General features: G+C 53.5%; 1 protein-coding gene across 1 annotated transcript in view; it reads right to left on the bottom strand.

Annotated features, from left to right (window-relative positions):
• The window catches only part of GREB1L (GREB1 like retinoic acid receptor coactivator), a 95113-nt gene that overhangs the window by 62571 nt on the left and 17029 nt on the right, over positions 1-15513 (bottom strand). Inside the window, exons 5-11 of the mRNA XM_064170697.1 lie at positions 14539-14715; positions 8509-8631; positions 7065-7199; positions 4400-4537; positions 3958-4077; positions 2378-2515; positions 410-595 (exon numbers count right to left, since the gene is read on the bottom strand). Of these exons, the coding sequence (XP_064026767.1) occupies positions 410-595; positions 2378-2515; positions 3958-4077; positions 4400-4537; positions 7065-7199; positions 8509-8631; positions 14539-14715 (1017 nt within the window). The remainder of the gene's footprint in view (positions 1-409; positions 596-2377; positions 2516-3957; positions 4078-4399; positions 4538-7064; positions 7200-8508; positions 8632-14538; positions 14716-15513) is intronic.

Genomic DNA, 15513 nt, shown 5'->3' with positions numbered 1-15513 from the left:
GCTGAGTGAATAACAAATGCAGTTTTCATGTAAACGGCACTGTCACCAAAACAATGCAACCATCACACATCTGCCAGCACTTGTCAGCCAACTGAATAAACCAGAGCGGCTGCCCTCAGAAGGAGCTGTGCTAACTGATGGTTTGATACCCTAAGCAAATGAGCTATCTGCATTGCAAACCCCCTTTCACAAAGGTGACCTGGTCAGTCCCCATATGGAGAGCAGAAGCAGGATCAGCCTTCAAACGCACTTCCTCAGCCTGGCGAACGAAGCAGCAGAGTCACACACGCTAGATGGAGCCACTTACCTCTCACAGGCACAAGAACTGGCTCTGAAACGGCCATGAAGAGGGTGGGGAATAAAAACGACAGTCACAACCAAAACCGAGTGCTTATGACAAATGTCTTACCTAGTTGGACAAGATACTGGATAGTTAAAAGTATCATATTCTCCACACTTAGTAGGTGACTGCTGCTCAAACCCAGGAGATCCAAATCTTTGCTTTCCAGCTGTGGGATCTTGTAGCAATTCACCAGCAAGGGACTCACAACAATGTCACTGACATTTCCATAGAAATAAGGTAAAGTGCCATAACCTTCGAGAAAAGAAGAAACAAACACCCAGAACTTCACAAAATGTGGCACCCCGGGAAACACTTCCTAAATCTCATCCTGCATCAGTGCCTGCTCTCAGCACTACAACTGTTCACACCGTCAGCCAGGCAGGCCAGGGACTCCTTGCTGTGTTTTACAACACACATCTGGAAAAACTAAAAGGCCAGGCTGGATGAGGGCTGTGGAAGGTGTCCCTTCCCATGGCAGGAGGTTGGAACTGGATAATCTTTAAGGCCTCTTCCAGCCTAAACCATTGTATGAATCTCTGAGCTGGACAGCAGCAGGACAACAATTATTGCTATGCAAACAGAGATGAGATTATTCTCCGTTTGGGTCCTCCCCTGACCTTTCAGTACAGATGCTCCACAGTGGAGTGTACAAAGCAGAAGAATCGATGGAAGCAAAAGCACATTGACCAAAGCACTTTATGGAAGCAGCAGCAGAAGTCACAGTAGCTATGAGTCAGCCACTGTGGTGTTACTGTGATTGATTTCACCTCTTTTTTGCCACATGTTTTCATCAACATGTTAAATAAACACCAGGAACTAACCACGCTGCCCTGCAAGGGAAAGCACAGGAGGAAAGCTTCACTCCTCTTTTCCTTTAGAATATTTGTGTTTGAAAACTCTTTCCACAGATTTTGCCAAACCCATCACTTTGGGTACATCTGGCTCTCTACTGATACTAGGATGCTGTTTCTCAGGGCCACTAGCACTCAGTCTAACTGAGGGCTTCACTGGCAACTCTCCAAGAGCCTAAAGGCTGCACTCAAATTTGCACTTAAGCTGACGACTATAGCACCCTTCTCTTGAACAAGGAGATGTTGCTCTGAACACCCTTAGAGCACCATGCTAGAGCTGTGGATGGGTTTCCACAAAACAACACTAGGCAAAACAAACCCGAAGTGTAACCCTGCCCTTGATGGATTTGCTGGTGGAGATGGCACCCTGGGACCTGGGTGCAGCAGGATTATCTGTGCAAGTGAGGACTTGCAGGACCTCTCCATACCCTCAGTAATGACAAATGTTTCCATGGACTGCACTGCTCAGGAATGTTCTGCTAACCCTGGAGCTACTTCACAGAGCCAGCTGTGCTCTGCTGGGCTGAGAGGAGTGTGTGTATGTCAAAACGTCGGTAGTGCCAGCTGACCCCTCTTGTGCTGTGGAGCACATGGCCAAACAGCTCAGGCTGAGAGGGAGACTCACACTCTGAGTCACACTTCTAAAGCAAAAGCAATGTCTTTCTGAGGGTCAAGAACGTACTTTGTGCAGGACAAGGACTTCAAGAGCCTGCTCTGTTAGCCCAGCTGCTTACAAGAATGGAGTAGAAAAGACAAAATGCTGGCATGATTTCCTTCTGATTAGCTCAGTTTTCTGGCTCTCCTGCAGAATCCTTGCGCTCCAAGGCCTGCCCTGCAAGCGCTGCAGGAAACGTCTGCTTGTTGGGTAAGCTGTTTGCTCTGGGAAGCTATTTGCACGAGATGGAAATATTTCTACTCCTGGATTTTACAAAAGTCTTATTTGTACAAAGCTCCCACTTGGCCAGAGGTTTTGTACCAGCCTGAGCTGGCTGTGACCTGCTTGCAGGTCCCCCAGAAATCACCTAACTTCCAGTCTGAAATGTTGAGCATCCAAAGCAAACCGTCCAAGAGAAACTGGCTTCGTGTGGTGCTGAACACCAGAACCACCAAAGAGACATCAAAGCCCCTTTCTGCTGGGAGGTTTGTTCCAATGCAGCATTTGCTGCCCCAGTGCAGGACTTACCTATCAGAATCACTGGTCTGACTCCTGAGTTATTCAGCAGGTTTTCAGGAACTATTACAGTCTCCCCTGCTGGGATGGGTTGAGGCTGTAAAATTCCAGTTAACACGGATTGAGGAACTGGGACTGACAAAAGAGGCTCTATAAAATAAAGAGAAACTGCCATGAGTGCAAGGCACACACTGTGATCTGGCCCTATGAACAAATAAAATATTTCTGCAGATCACCAGCTGTAATAAAATGCAAGAGCTCCCTGCATTTCCTGCCAGCACTCTAAGCAATTTAAATTAAGAGCCAATATCCTCCCCTAGTCCCACCCTTAAAATAAACCTTCTACTGGCCACTGCATTGTTGGTGGGGCGGAGAGAGGGAAACACAGGTTTGAATATGCATCTTTAAACAAAGCCAAGTACTAAGCCAAAAGGTCACCTCTAATACACCTCTCAGAACTGCCTCTCAATAGAAGAAACTGCTCTGACTTCTGACCTAGAATATACATAAATAAGAGAAACAAACCCAGGCCAACATCTCAAAGCTGCCCTTAGACATTTGCTATGAGACAAAATCTGCTCATTGCAAGAGCAGCTTTCACAAGGGAAACAAACTGCAAGATGTTTGAGATCTTTTTGTCAGGTTGCAGCCTAAGCTCTGTTTCAGAAGCTCCTCAGGCTTCATTTAGGAGTTTGCAACACATTTTGCAAAGAATGGCATCAAAGAGAAGCATCAAAGCATAGTCTGGCTCTGGAAACTGTTCATCCAACAGAAAAAAAACACTGGAAGGGCTTGTGGAAAATGGGGTACACAGCAGAGGGAGCAGACTGGTGCAGACAAACCCACAGAGACTGCCTGAAGTCAGCTACAAACCTGTCAAGCTGCAGTTCATCTAAGGTGTTAGCAGGCAGCCCTGCACTCTCCTGATGACTCTCTCTGAGACTGAATCCCAGAACACTTACTAGCAAGAGTGAAAGTACACTCTGCATGGTGACAAACATCCTTCCTTCTGCCGTGTATGTATAGAGCAAGAACTATTCATTCCCCTTTACAAACTGTGCTGAATCCCACAACTGAAAGGGGCAGCTTCACTCAGAGTGATGCATGAAGAGGAACCTACATGGACACCGATGAGCCTTCACAGGTCCTGGTAATTAACCCTATTTCACATCACAGTGATACACATCCTCCTGCGTGTGCTTTCTGCGGCAGCCGCACCAGGCTGAGGCACAGCATCAAGGTGCAGGCTAACGAAAATCCTTGCAGTGCTTTCGTATATCCACAGCCCTGCACAGTGTTAGAACTGAGTCACACTGAGAGGACTCAGGTAGCTCTGGGCTTCTGTCAGTGTTTTCTGCCTCTTTCTTCTCTCTCTCTCCCCGAGACATTTCACTCTCCCTGTGTCCCATCTCAGATTATTGCAACAGGGACCAGACAACCAGGTGTGCTCTTCTGGGACATCTAAACAAACTCCCCACGCTGTCCTTGGCTACTTCACCAAGCTCAGCCACTTGAGGGGAGTGGCACAGAGCGACTGGGCTGGCTGAGCAGAGGTCTCCACAAATGCCTTCTCCGCACTCTCCAGGTTCTACCTGCTCTTGCCAAAGGCTGAATTGCAGGGACAGGCACTGCTGCAGCAGCAGGAGGCACTGGGGACCCAGGAGACCATCCCCGGTGACGCTTCTTTGGTGGTCCAGAACTGGACATTGATGCTGAGAACAAAAGCAAAACATTAACTCGAACCTCCTCCCAGATGACTAGGTCCCAGCCCACGCTTCCATTTCACACTGCTGTCAAGCTGGTACCATATCATAGAGCACCACAGGCTCATGCCCAGAGGAACCCAAAGGCAGCCTGTGATGTCAACATGCTGTACCTGTGCTCAGCACCATCATTAATGGTCATGCCCAAACCCAAATGGGTCTGCCAAGACTGACTTGAAGAAACGGCTATGATGGAAGAAGAGCAAAATCACAAGTCTCAGGCTCAGCAGCCAGTGCAGCCTAAAATCAAGATCAGAGGGGGTTCCTTTACCTTGGTCTCCAGCTGCACAGGCAGGACCTGGAGATGTTGAGTGAGGCACTGGCCGAGAGGCTACAGAACTCAGCACATTGTTTCTTCCTCCATTAGCATTTCCATTGGCAACATCAGTGGCACGCAGAGAAAGAGGAGCTGTGGATGATAAAGGGCAGAATGTGTGTCTGGGCACAACACAAACCACAGCAGACAGCCACACCCAGATCCAGAACAGGGCAAGGTGTGTGGCTGGAAGCAGCACACCAGGGAAAGCAGGAGGTGTGCCTGGCAGAGTCATTTGGGCATAGGCTGCAAAATCCTGCCCTTGAACCAGGGTCTACAGATGTCAGGGTGGGGAGGACAGGCGAGGGAAAAAAAATCCCAACCAAATCCCACCAAATAAAATACACAATGACACCCCCAGGTTCTTGGGAGGTTTGTAACACATCTGTTTAGACATTGAAAGCTTAAATACAAGCACATCATGAATTCAGTTTGGAAAGACTCCCGAGGCACCGTAGTTCCCCAGGTGCCATGCCCTAAGCCAGTGTGTCTGTTCATTGCTGAGCTCAGCCACGTGGGATTTTGCTACCTCCTGCCTAAGCTCCTCCAGGCCAGGCAAGGCTGAACCCTGGCAGAATCCACTATACTCAAACCAGGAAACAAAACTACAACAGAGGATTACAAGAAGTTACCTTCACACCCCTGAGCTCCCTCTTGTTCAGAACCTGTGTTTTTCAGAAGGGGAAAAATAAAGGCATACTGCAAAGAGCAGACCTGGATTGCAGTGGGGACTCTGCCCTGCTGAGACCACATCTGCAATACAGTGTCCAGTTCTGGGCTCTGCAGTTGAAGAGAAACAGAGATCTGGAAGAGAGAGAGTCTGGTGGAAAGCTACAAGGGCGATTGGGACCATCTCTGCTATGAGGAAAGACAGAGAGCCCTGGGGCTGTTTAGTCTTGAGAGGAGGAGGCTGAGAGGGGATCTGATCCATGTCTATAAATATCTGAGGGGTGGGGGTCAAGACGAAGATGCCAGGCTCTGTTTGGTGGTGTCCTGTCATGGGACAAGGAACAACAGGGACAAGCTGGAACCCAGGAGGCTCCACCTCAACATGAGGAGAAACTTTACTGTGAGAGTGCTGGAGCCCTGGAGCAGGATGCCCAGAGGCTGTGGAGGCTCCTCTGGAGACTTTCAAAGCCAACTGGATGTGTCCCTGTGTGGCCTGCCCTGGTGATCCTGCTCTAATCCCTACCATTTCATGATTCTGCAACTACAGCTCCTTGCTGTCAGCTCCATAAGGATTTAGTTCCCAGGAACATATGTCAGAAGCAAAAGCAGGAGGAGATGGTGCAGCAACTTGCTGATGTCAGCTGCAACAGAAAGCCTTTGAGATGTGGATGTTTGCTTAGAACTCCAACACAGAACTCATGGGGTGCAGGCATCCAAATAAATTCAGGAACATCACTCTCAGGCTGCCAGTTGGCAAAATGCAACAACATCATCTGCCTACTGCAAGCTCCCATGGATGGTGCTCCATTTGGTATGGGCAGACAGTGGCTGCAATAGTGGGAATCACTTCAGAGCAAGGTAAGTGCTCTTACACAAGTGTGGAGGGGAAAAAGGTACTAATGAGTTGTTAATGACTCATTAGCTATAGTCACATGAGGTACATGGGACAGCAGCCATTGTGCAAAACAGCAGATTCCGTAACCACAGAATCGTTCTGGTTGGAAGACACCCTCGGGATCATTAAGTTCAACCATTAACTCTACCCTATAAAGGTCACCCCCAAACCATATCCCCAAGCACCACATCTAAACCATCTTCAAACACATCCACGGGTGGTGACTCCAGCACCTCCCTGGGAACCACGTATAAGACCTACTGCTCACCTGCACACAGAACTCCTTCCCTTCGATTAGTGTGATGCTTTCTTTCCCACTACTTAAAGGACTACTCAGCTGAAGTGAAAACCAATCAGAGTATCACAACAGAGCACCAGTGAGGGATTTAGGTGCCACGGATAAGGGCTCTAATTTACTGAGCATGGAAATAGAGAAATAAATAATGCAAGCAGCACAGATATTAGAGCTCCTTTAAATGAGCCTAAATCCCATTCCTTGTACCTGCAGAACTATAGTTTTCACTAATACAAAAGAACCCACAGCTCTCTGCTTCTGAACCAAGAGGTGACTTTTGTGCTCTCTTAGATCTCTTAGATCTCTTAGGCAGTGCAAAGAGGGAAATGAAAACACACTACCACGTTGGCAAGGCTGAAGGCCAAGCTGTGCCTCAGTCTGGGGACAGGAAAATTTCTGTGCAGAGAACTGAGGAGATTAGGAAATCTCCTGCTGCAAGGAGTGGTCTGTGATTGGAACAGGCTGCCCAGGGAGAGGAGTGGAGGAATCCCCATCCCTGGAGGTGTTCAAGAAACCTTTGGCCATGGCACCTGGGGACATGGTTTGATGGCCATGGCGGTGCTGGGTTGCTGATTGGACTGGATGCCCTTGGAGGGCTTTTCCAGATGAAACACTTCTGCAATTCTATGACTGCAAGAATGTGGGAGCTTTGGAGAATGCTACTGAAGACTTCCCTTCTCTCTTTTTTGACTCTCTTATTTCTTGGCTGTTCAGATGGCAATTCCCTTGGCTCCCAGCTGTCCTGGAAGGCAAAGCTGTACCTGCCGCAAATGCCTTTCCGACGAGCTGCACGGACAGAGCCAAAGGCTTCACAATGTTCTTATTCCGGGACAGGTCTTGAGTTCCACTTAAGTTAACAGCAGAAGATGACTTTGCTGGGCTGAATACTGAAGAGTCTGAGAAAGAAAGTTGTTGAATGAAGGAATTATTTTAGCTTACACACATGTGTGCAGATAGGAGTTGTATTCCATACACAGGACAGTCATACACATTCACCTCAGCTCTCCTGCGCAACTAACAATCTTTTTACACCAAGCATTGGTATATTCTAGGAGTTAGAACAAACTTTTAATTCAGCATTTCAATAGAATCTTGCAATCCAATGAACCCAGGATTGACCTCTTCCACAATATTTTGCATTCACATACAAAATATTGCATTCACATTTGAGTTATTTGCAATAAATGAACAGTTACAGGAAATTAAGCTGCTGCTGCTTTGCCACCCAACGTCCGTTTGATGTGTGAAGCTTCTCCTCATGTTGTTCACAGCTCTTGAGAGCAGCTATGGGAAGCAAGCTAGCTCAGCACAGAACTGCTGTGTGTGGATGGGGAACTCTAACTCCTTCAATTAAAGAAAAGGTAAATAAACAAACAAACAAACAAACAAATAAAAGCTCCCTCCATAATCCCCAAAGGAGATTCTTTTCCTTCTCAAGCCATGTAGTCCAGCTGCCATCCTAAGGCAATGCTTCCCTACAAATGGAAATTCAGGTTGCTGCAGGGCTGCAAAAAATCAAATGTAAGCAACACAGGGAGGCAGAGAATCAAACAACTCTTGATATTTAATTCACTACCCTAAACTAACCTTTGGCCACAACTGGGGCTTCACCTTTCACAAAGCAAGTTTTGACAGGCATCCTGCCCACTGTAACCCAGACATGGCCAGAGATTGTTGGAGGTCGGAGACCGGTGCGGCGAGAGATCGGGGCACTGAGAGTCGACTCTGTGGCTTCTGCGCAGCAGTGCAATTTATTAGGGCGATACAGCGACCTTTATAGCCCCCAAAGGGGGTGTAGACAACTGACTTAGTTCAAGATTGGTACAAGTGGAGGGTACAGATTGGCTCCAGGTTAAGTGTAAGGCAGAGATAGGTTAACTTACAGTAAACACCTTAAGCATCCCACCCAGGGGGGGTGGCCAGAGTCAGCCCCCTGGGCCGTGCCCACCTCAGAGGCGGGCAGATTCCACCCCCTGACAGCTGTGCGTGGGCTGCTCATAGTTGCAGGCTCAGGCCCCTGGGAGCCTCAAGGCTCCAAGGACACTTCTCATCACAGGGTCTGATGTTTACCTTTCATGCTCCGCTGCGGGAGGAAGCTTCCCACAAGAGATGAACGCCCAACTGCTGCCAGCACCCCTGCAGCGCCAGCGCCTGAGGTAAGGCAGCACTCCCAAGAGCCATGGCCACAGCACCCTCAGCTCCTACCTGTCTGCGTGACCCCTGCCTTGTATCCATTGGCTGCTCCACCCTCTGGGGTCGTGGACGGCGACAGGGCAGCACTGGGTTTAGCAGGGAGGACAGCTGCAGATGATTGCCTGCTTCTGCACTCTGCAAACGAAGCAGCTTCGGTACAGATTAACGGCGCCTGCCTGCCAGCGGCCAGCCCCGCAGCGTGGCAGCCACGGGCGGACAAGCAGGCACACACGGAGGGGCACACAGCACACGCAGGGCACACAGCACAGCAGGGTACACAGTGCCGCAGGGTACACAGTGCATGCAGGGCACACAGCACACGCAGGGTACACAGCGCATCCAGGACACACAGCGCATGCAGGACACACAGCGCATGCAGGGCACACAGCGCATGCAGGGCACACAGCGCAGCAGGACACACAGCGCATGCAGGACACACAGCGCAGCAGGACACACAGCGCAGCAGGACACACAGCGCATGCAGGACACACAGCGCATGCAGGGCACACAGCGCATGCAGGGCACACAGCGCAGCAGGGCACACAGCGCATCCAGGACACACAGCGCATGCAGGACACAAAGCGCAGCAGGACACACAGCGCATGCAGGGCACACAGCGCATGCAGGACACACAGCGCATGCAGGACACACAGCGCATGCAGGACACACAGCGCATGCAGGACACACAGCGCATCCAGGACACACAGCGCATGCAGGACACACAGCGCATGCAGGACACACAGCGCATGCAGGGCACACAGCGCATGCAGGGCACACAGCGCAGCAGGACACACAGCGCATGCAGGGCACACAGCGCAGCAGGACACACAGCGCAGCAGGACACACAGCGCATGCAGGGCACACAGCGCAGCAGGGCACACAGCGCATGCAGGGCACACAGCGCAGCAGGGCACACAGCTCACACAGGACACACAGCGCATGCAGGGCACACAGCGCAGCAGGACACACAGCACACACAGGGCACACAGCGCATCCAGGACACACAGCGCATGCAGGACACACAGCGCAGCAGGGCACACAGCGCATGCAGGGCACACAGCGCAGCAGGGCACACAGCTCACACAGGACACACAGCGCATGCAGGGCACACAGCGCAGCAGGACACACAGCGCAGCAGGGCACACAGCTCACACAGGGCACACAGCGCAGCAGGGCACACAGCGCAGCAGGACACACAGCACACACAGGGCACACAGCGCAGCAGGGCACACAGCTCACACAGGACACACAGCGCAGCAGGGCACACAGCGCAGCAGGGCACACAGCACACGCAGGGCACACAGCACACACAGGACACACAGCACATGCAGGGCACACAGCGCAGCAGGGCACACAGCACACACAGGACACACAGCACATGCAGGGCACACAGCACACACAGGGCACACAGCACACACAGGGCACACAGCGCAGCAGGGCACACAGCACACGCAGGGCACACAGCGCAGCAGGGCACACAGCACATCCAGGGCACACAGCACATGCAGGACACACAGCGCAGCAGGGCACACAGCGCATGCAGGGCACACAGCGCAGCAGGGCACACAGCACACACAGGGCACACAGCGCATGCAGGGCACACAGCACACACAGGGCACACAGCGCAGCAGGGCACACAGCGCAGCAGGACACACAGCGCAGCAGGGCACACAGCGCAGCAGGGCACACAGCACACACAGGACACACAGCGCATGCAGGGCACACAGCACACGCAGGGCACACAGCGCAGCAGGGCACACAGCGCAGCAGGACACACAGCGCATGCAGGACACACAGCGCAGCAGGGCACACAGCGCAGCAGGACACACAGCGCATGCAGGACACACAGCGCATGCAGGGCACACAGCGCATGCAGGGCACACAGCGCAGCAGGGCACACAGTGCATCCAGGGCACACAGCGCATGCAGGACACACAGCGCATGCAGGACACACAGCGCATCCAGGACACACAGCGCATGCAGGACACACAGCGCAGCAGGACACACAGCGCATGCAGGGCACACAGCGCATGCAGGGCACACAGCGCAGCAGGACACACAGCGCATGCAGGGCACACAGCGCAGCAGGACACACAGCGCAGCAGGACACACAGCGCATCCAGGACACACAGCGCATGCAGGACACACAGCGCAGCAGGGCACACAGCGCATGCAGGGCACACAGCGCATGCAGGGCACACAGCTCACACAGGACACACAGCGCATGCAGGGCACACAGCACAGCAGGACACACAGCGCAGCAGGGCACACAGCTCACACAGGGCACACAGCGCAGCAGGACACACAGCACACACAGGGCACACAGCGCAGCAGGGCACACAGCTCACACAGGACACACAGCGCAGCAGGGTACACAGCGCAGCAGGGCACACAGCGCAGCAGGGCACACAGCACACGCAGGACACACAGCACATGCAGGGCACACAGCGCAGCAGGGCACACAGCACACACAGGACACACAGCACATGCAGGGCACACAGCGCAGCAGGGCACACAGCACACACAGGGCACACAGCACACACAGGGCACACAGCGCAGCAGGGCACACAGCACACGCAGGGCACACAGCGCAGCAGGGCACACAGCACATCCAGGGCACACAGCACATGCAGGACACACAGCGCAGCAGGGCACACAGCGCAGCAGGGCACACAGCACACACAGGGCACACAGCGCATGCAGGGCACACAGCACACACAGGGCACACAGCGCAGCAGGGCACACAGCGCAGCAGGACACACAGCGCAGCAGGGCACACAGCGCAGCAGGGCACACAGCACACACAGGGCACACAGCACACGCAGGGCACACAGCACATCCAGGGCACACAGCACATGCAGGGCACACAGCACAGCAGGGCACACAGCACAGCAGGACACACAGCACACGCAGGGCACACAGCGCAGCAGGGCACACAGCTCACACAGGGCACACAGCGCAGCAGGGCACACAGCGCAGCAGGGCACACAGCACACACAGGGCACACAGCACACACAGGGCACACAGCGCATGCAGGGCACCAGCGCATCCAGGGCACACAGCACAGCAGGACACACAGCGCATGCAGGGCACACAGCGCAGCAGGGCACACAGCTCACACAGGGCACACAGCACACACAGGGCACACAGCGCATGCAGGGCACACAGCACACGCAGGGCACACAGCGCATGCAGGGCACACAGCGCAGCAGGGCACACAGCACACGCAGGGCACACAGCACACACAGGGCACACAGCACACACAGGACACACAGCGCAGCAGGGCACACAGTGCATGCAGGGCACACAGCGCAGCAGGGCACACAGCACAGCAGGGCACACAGCACACACAGGGCACACAGCGCAGCAGGGCACACAGCGCAGCAGGGCACACAGCACACACAGGGCACACAGCGCAGCAGGGCACACAGCGCAGCAGGGCACACAGGGCAGCAGGACACACAGCGCAGCAGGGCACACAGCACACACAGGGCACACAGCACACACAGGACACACAGCGCAGCAGGGCACACAGCACACGCAGGGCACACAGCACACACAGGGCACACAGCACACGCAGGGCACACAGCGCATGCAGGGCACACAGCTCACACAGGGCACACAGCGCAGCAGGACACACAGCGCAGCAGGGCACACAGCACACACAGGGCACACAGCGCAGCAGGGCACACAGCGCAGCAGGGCACACAGGGCAGCAGGACACACAGCGCAGCAGGGCACACAGCACACGCAGGGCACACAGCACACACAGGGCACACAGCACACGCAGGGCACACAGCGCATGCAGGGCACACAGCTCACACAGGGCACACAGCGCAGCAGGACACACAGCGCAGCAGGGCACACAGCACACACAGGGCACACAGCACACACAGGGCACACAGCGCAGCAGGGCACACAGCTCACACAGGGCACACAGCGCAGCAGGACACACAGCGCAGCAGGGCACACAGCACACACAGGGCACACAGCAATGCAAGGCACACAGCACCGCAGGGCACACAGCTCACACAGGGCGCACAGACCACATGCAGGGCACAGACCGCATGCAGGGCACGCAGCGCAGCAGCGGCAGAGGGCAGCGCGGCTCTGGCATGGCAGTCAGTGAGGTCTCATTAAGGAACTCCCTGGGGGCATTCAAAGCATTAGGCAAAGGCGGGGCAGGCGCTGCCAACTGGCAGCAGCCCTCAGCTGTCAGCTCCTAAGCGCTGTGGAGGTCCCGGATGTGCCCCCGGAAGCACCCGGCCATGTGAGCAGCTCTGTCTTTGTACAAAGCACACGAGTGTGCCCTTTCAAAGGTGACAGTGCTGAACCCGGAGCCCCAGCACACCTCCACAGAACCTGCAGGGAGACCTCAGCACTGGCTGGGTGAAAGCTGAGCTAAGGGAAGAGCAGGTGGCTTTACAAATCACTCATTAATCTGGTGTCCGCACCGAGATCCGATCAGGTCTTGTGTGAAGAGCAGGGCTGTTTGAAGGCATTTCTCTTCTAACCAGGCCCTCAGCGTCTGAAGGGTGAAGGGTTACCTGTGAGGTCTGCTCTTGAGCAGCTTTCTAAACCTTTCTGGGCGCTGAAAGCTCTGCAGTCAGCATAGAGCCAACAGCAAGCAGCGTGTGTTAGCAGGACATACGTTAACCCCAGCTGCAGTGGGACTCAGGGTTCCAAAAGTAAAAGGTTTCCTGTTCTGTATTTGGAACTTCCCTGCCACATTACATCTCTCTGTCGTTTCTGTGTAAGGTGCTGCTAAAGCCACCCCTACTCTGCAGCAAGAGCTGCAGCCAGCACCCTTTGAGGCAAGGGCTGATGCTGCTGCAGTGTTCCTGCAGCTGGGCTGTGGCCATTGCCCCCCCGGTGCCATGCTGCCAGTCACATCAGGATGTGAGTCTCCAGACGTGTGCCAGTCCTCCTCTGGGTCCTCTCCTCACATCATTCACTTTGGAACAGGCAGCAAGCAGAGTTTGGCTTTACTGAGTGAGACCACAGCTGAGGGAGATAGGCAGGCTGCATGGACACCAGCTTAGTAGGCACTGAGTAGGCAAGGCATGCTGTGAGTAGGCAAGGCATGCTGTGAGTAGGCAAGCCGTGCTGTGAGTAGGCAAGCCGTGCTGTGAGTAGGCAAGGCATGCTGTGAGTAGGCAAGGCATACTGTGAGTAGGCAAGGCATGCTGTGAGTAGGCAAGGCATGCTGTGAGTAGGCAAGGCGTACTGTGAGTAGGCAAGGCGTGCTGTGAGTAGGCAAGGCGTACTGTGAGTAGGCAAGGCGTGCTGTGAGTAGGCAAGGCGTGCTGTGAGTAGGCAAGCCGTGCTGTGAGTAGGCAAGCCGTGCTGTGAGTAGGCAAGGCATGCTGTGAGTAGGCAAGGCGTGCTGTGAGTAGGCAAGCTGTGCTCTCCTTGAGTTGCTGCACAGCTGTAGCTCCAAAATCCTGCACCTTTCCATAACAGACCCCCTCAGAGTCCCAAGTGTAACCTCTCCAGCACACCACAGTGCTGCACAAGCGGTCTCAGGAGCAGGAAAGCCCAAGCATAACCCTCCCCTAAGTGGCAGAGGATGCCAGGTGTCTCCTTGTGCCCTGAATCTCCTGGTGCGCTGCTCTCTGCAGCATCAGACAGACTGAATTGCGCTTGCTAAGAGGAGTCTCAGTGGCAAGGCAGCATTGGAGCCCTGGCTGTGAGTCACTTGGCTGCAGGCACAGCAAGGACCCAGCGGCCTGTGGGTCCCAGAACCATGTTTCTTGTCCCGAGCTGGCTGCGCACTCTGAGCAGGGTAGATTTAGGGCTCCCACTGCACGTGGGGGGAGATGGAGGAAGCCCCTTTCTGATTGCACAGCCATTATTAATATTTAAGTGAAGCTCTCTGGCATAATCCAGAGGTCAGTGAAATCAGTGGGAACTTCTCCTTCAAGCAGTAAGGAACATTGCCCACAAAGCTCCTTCTGAACACATTTGCAACAGCAGCTTTCCATTTTCCACTCAACATCACACCCAGATGCCACAGAAAGCTCTGAGTGGGCACTTTGTTACCTTTCCAGCAAATGAGGGGTCCCTTTGACAGCACACCTTGGGAGCTCCTTACTAGGTAGTACTTTAAGTGCTTCTGCTTCTTTGGCTGAGTGGTTAATTTCAGGTTGATGTGATTGGAAAACTCGGTGAAGTACCGAAACCCTCTTTCTCCACAGCCTATGCAATTCCCAGAAAATCCTGGAGGAAGGAAGCAGAAGACAGACACAGGGATTCAGTGACTCAAGCTCTCTGCTAGGAATGGAGGCCACTGCAACCAACCTGTGCATCCATCTCAGAGTGACCTGACGTCTCCAGACAGACACCTTCTGCAGGTGCCCTGCACAGTACTTGTGTGTCAGGAAGCAGCCAAGAACAGGCAGATTTTAGCCTTGGCTGCTCTCTTTCATCTTTCTAGGTCATACTAATGTATGCAAAAATTCTACCCCCAGTTTTCCACCCTGCACAGTGCAGAGAAGAATAAGTACTTGGGGGGAGAGCTATAATGCCAGGCTGGGAAACTTGTGTAAAGAACACTTTCCTTCTTTGTTGAAGAAGCATGGGCTGCAGGCTGTGTGCTCCCTCTCAAAGCTCTGGCTATCCCACACTGCACTGTCATGCTGCTCAAGTTAACCTTACTATCCAGTACTATACCTTACATCCAGTACATCCTCAGACAAAGTAATTTGCAAGTGAGTTGGACCTTACAACTTATTAAAGTCTTCAAAGCAATTGTCTGAGGTGAAGGTTTCCATGGCCCAAGCCAGGAGTGCTTCAGTCTGCTTTTAACCTCCAGCCTGTCTTGAAAGCAGCAAAGGCAGAAGCCTGCTCAGACATTGTTTGGAGAAGGGATGAAGCTCTGAGCTGAGGTCTGGAGGGCAGGGGCCAGACTGAAGATTCTGAGCAGCCTTCACTTCCAGTGCCATTCAGTACTATGTTGAAGGGAGGGTGGCATACAGATGGCCCTGGTCCATCATCTCTCAGAACAAAGCAGAAGGC

The sequence above is a fragment of the Pogoniulus pusillus genome, chromosome 34 (genome assembly GCF_015220805.1).
Source record: "Pogoniulus pusillus isolate bPogPus1 chromosome 34, bPogPus1.pri, whole genome shotgun sequence".
NCBI classification, from domain to species: domain Eukaryota; kingdom Metazoa; phylum Chordata; class Aves; order Piciformes; family Lybiidae; genus Pogoniulus; species Pogoniulus pusillus.
Note: the sequence above shows the minus strand (reverse complement) of the source record. Positions and strands in the feature narration are given on the sequence as shown.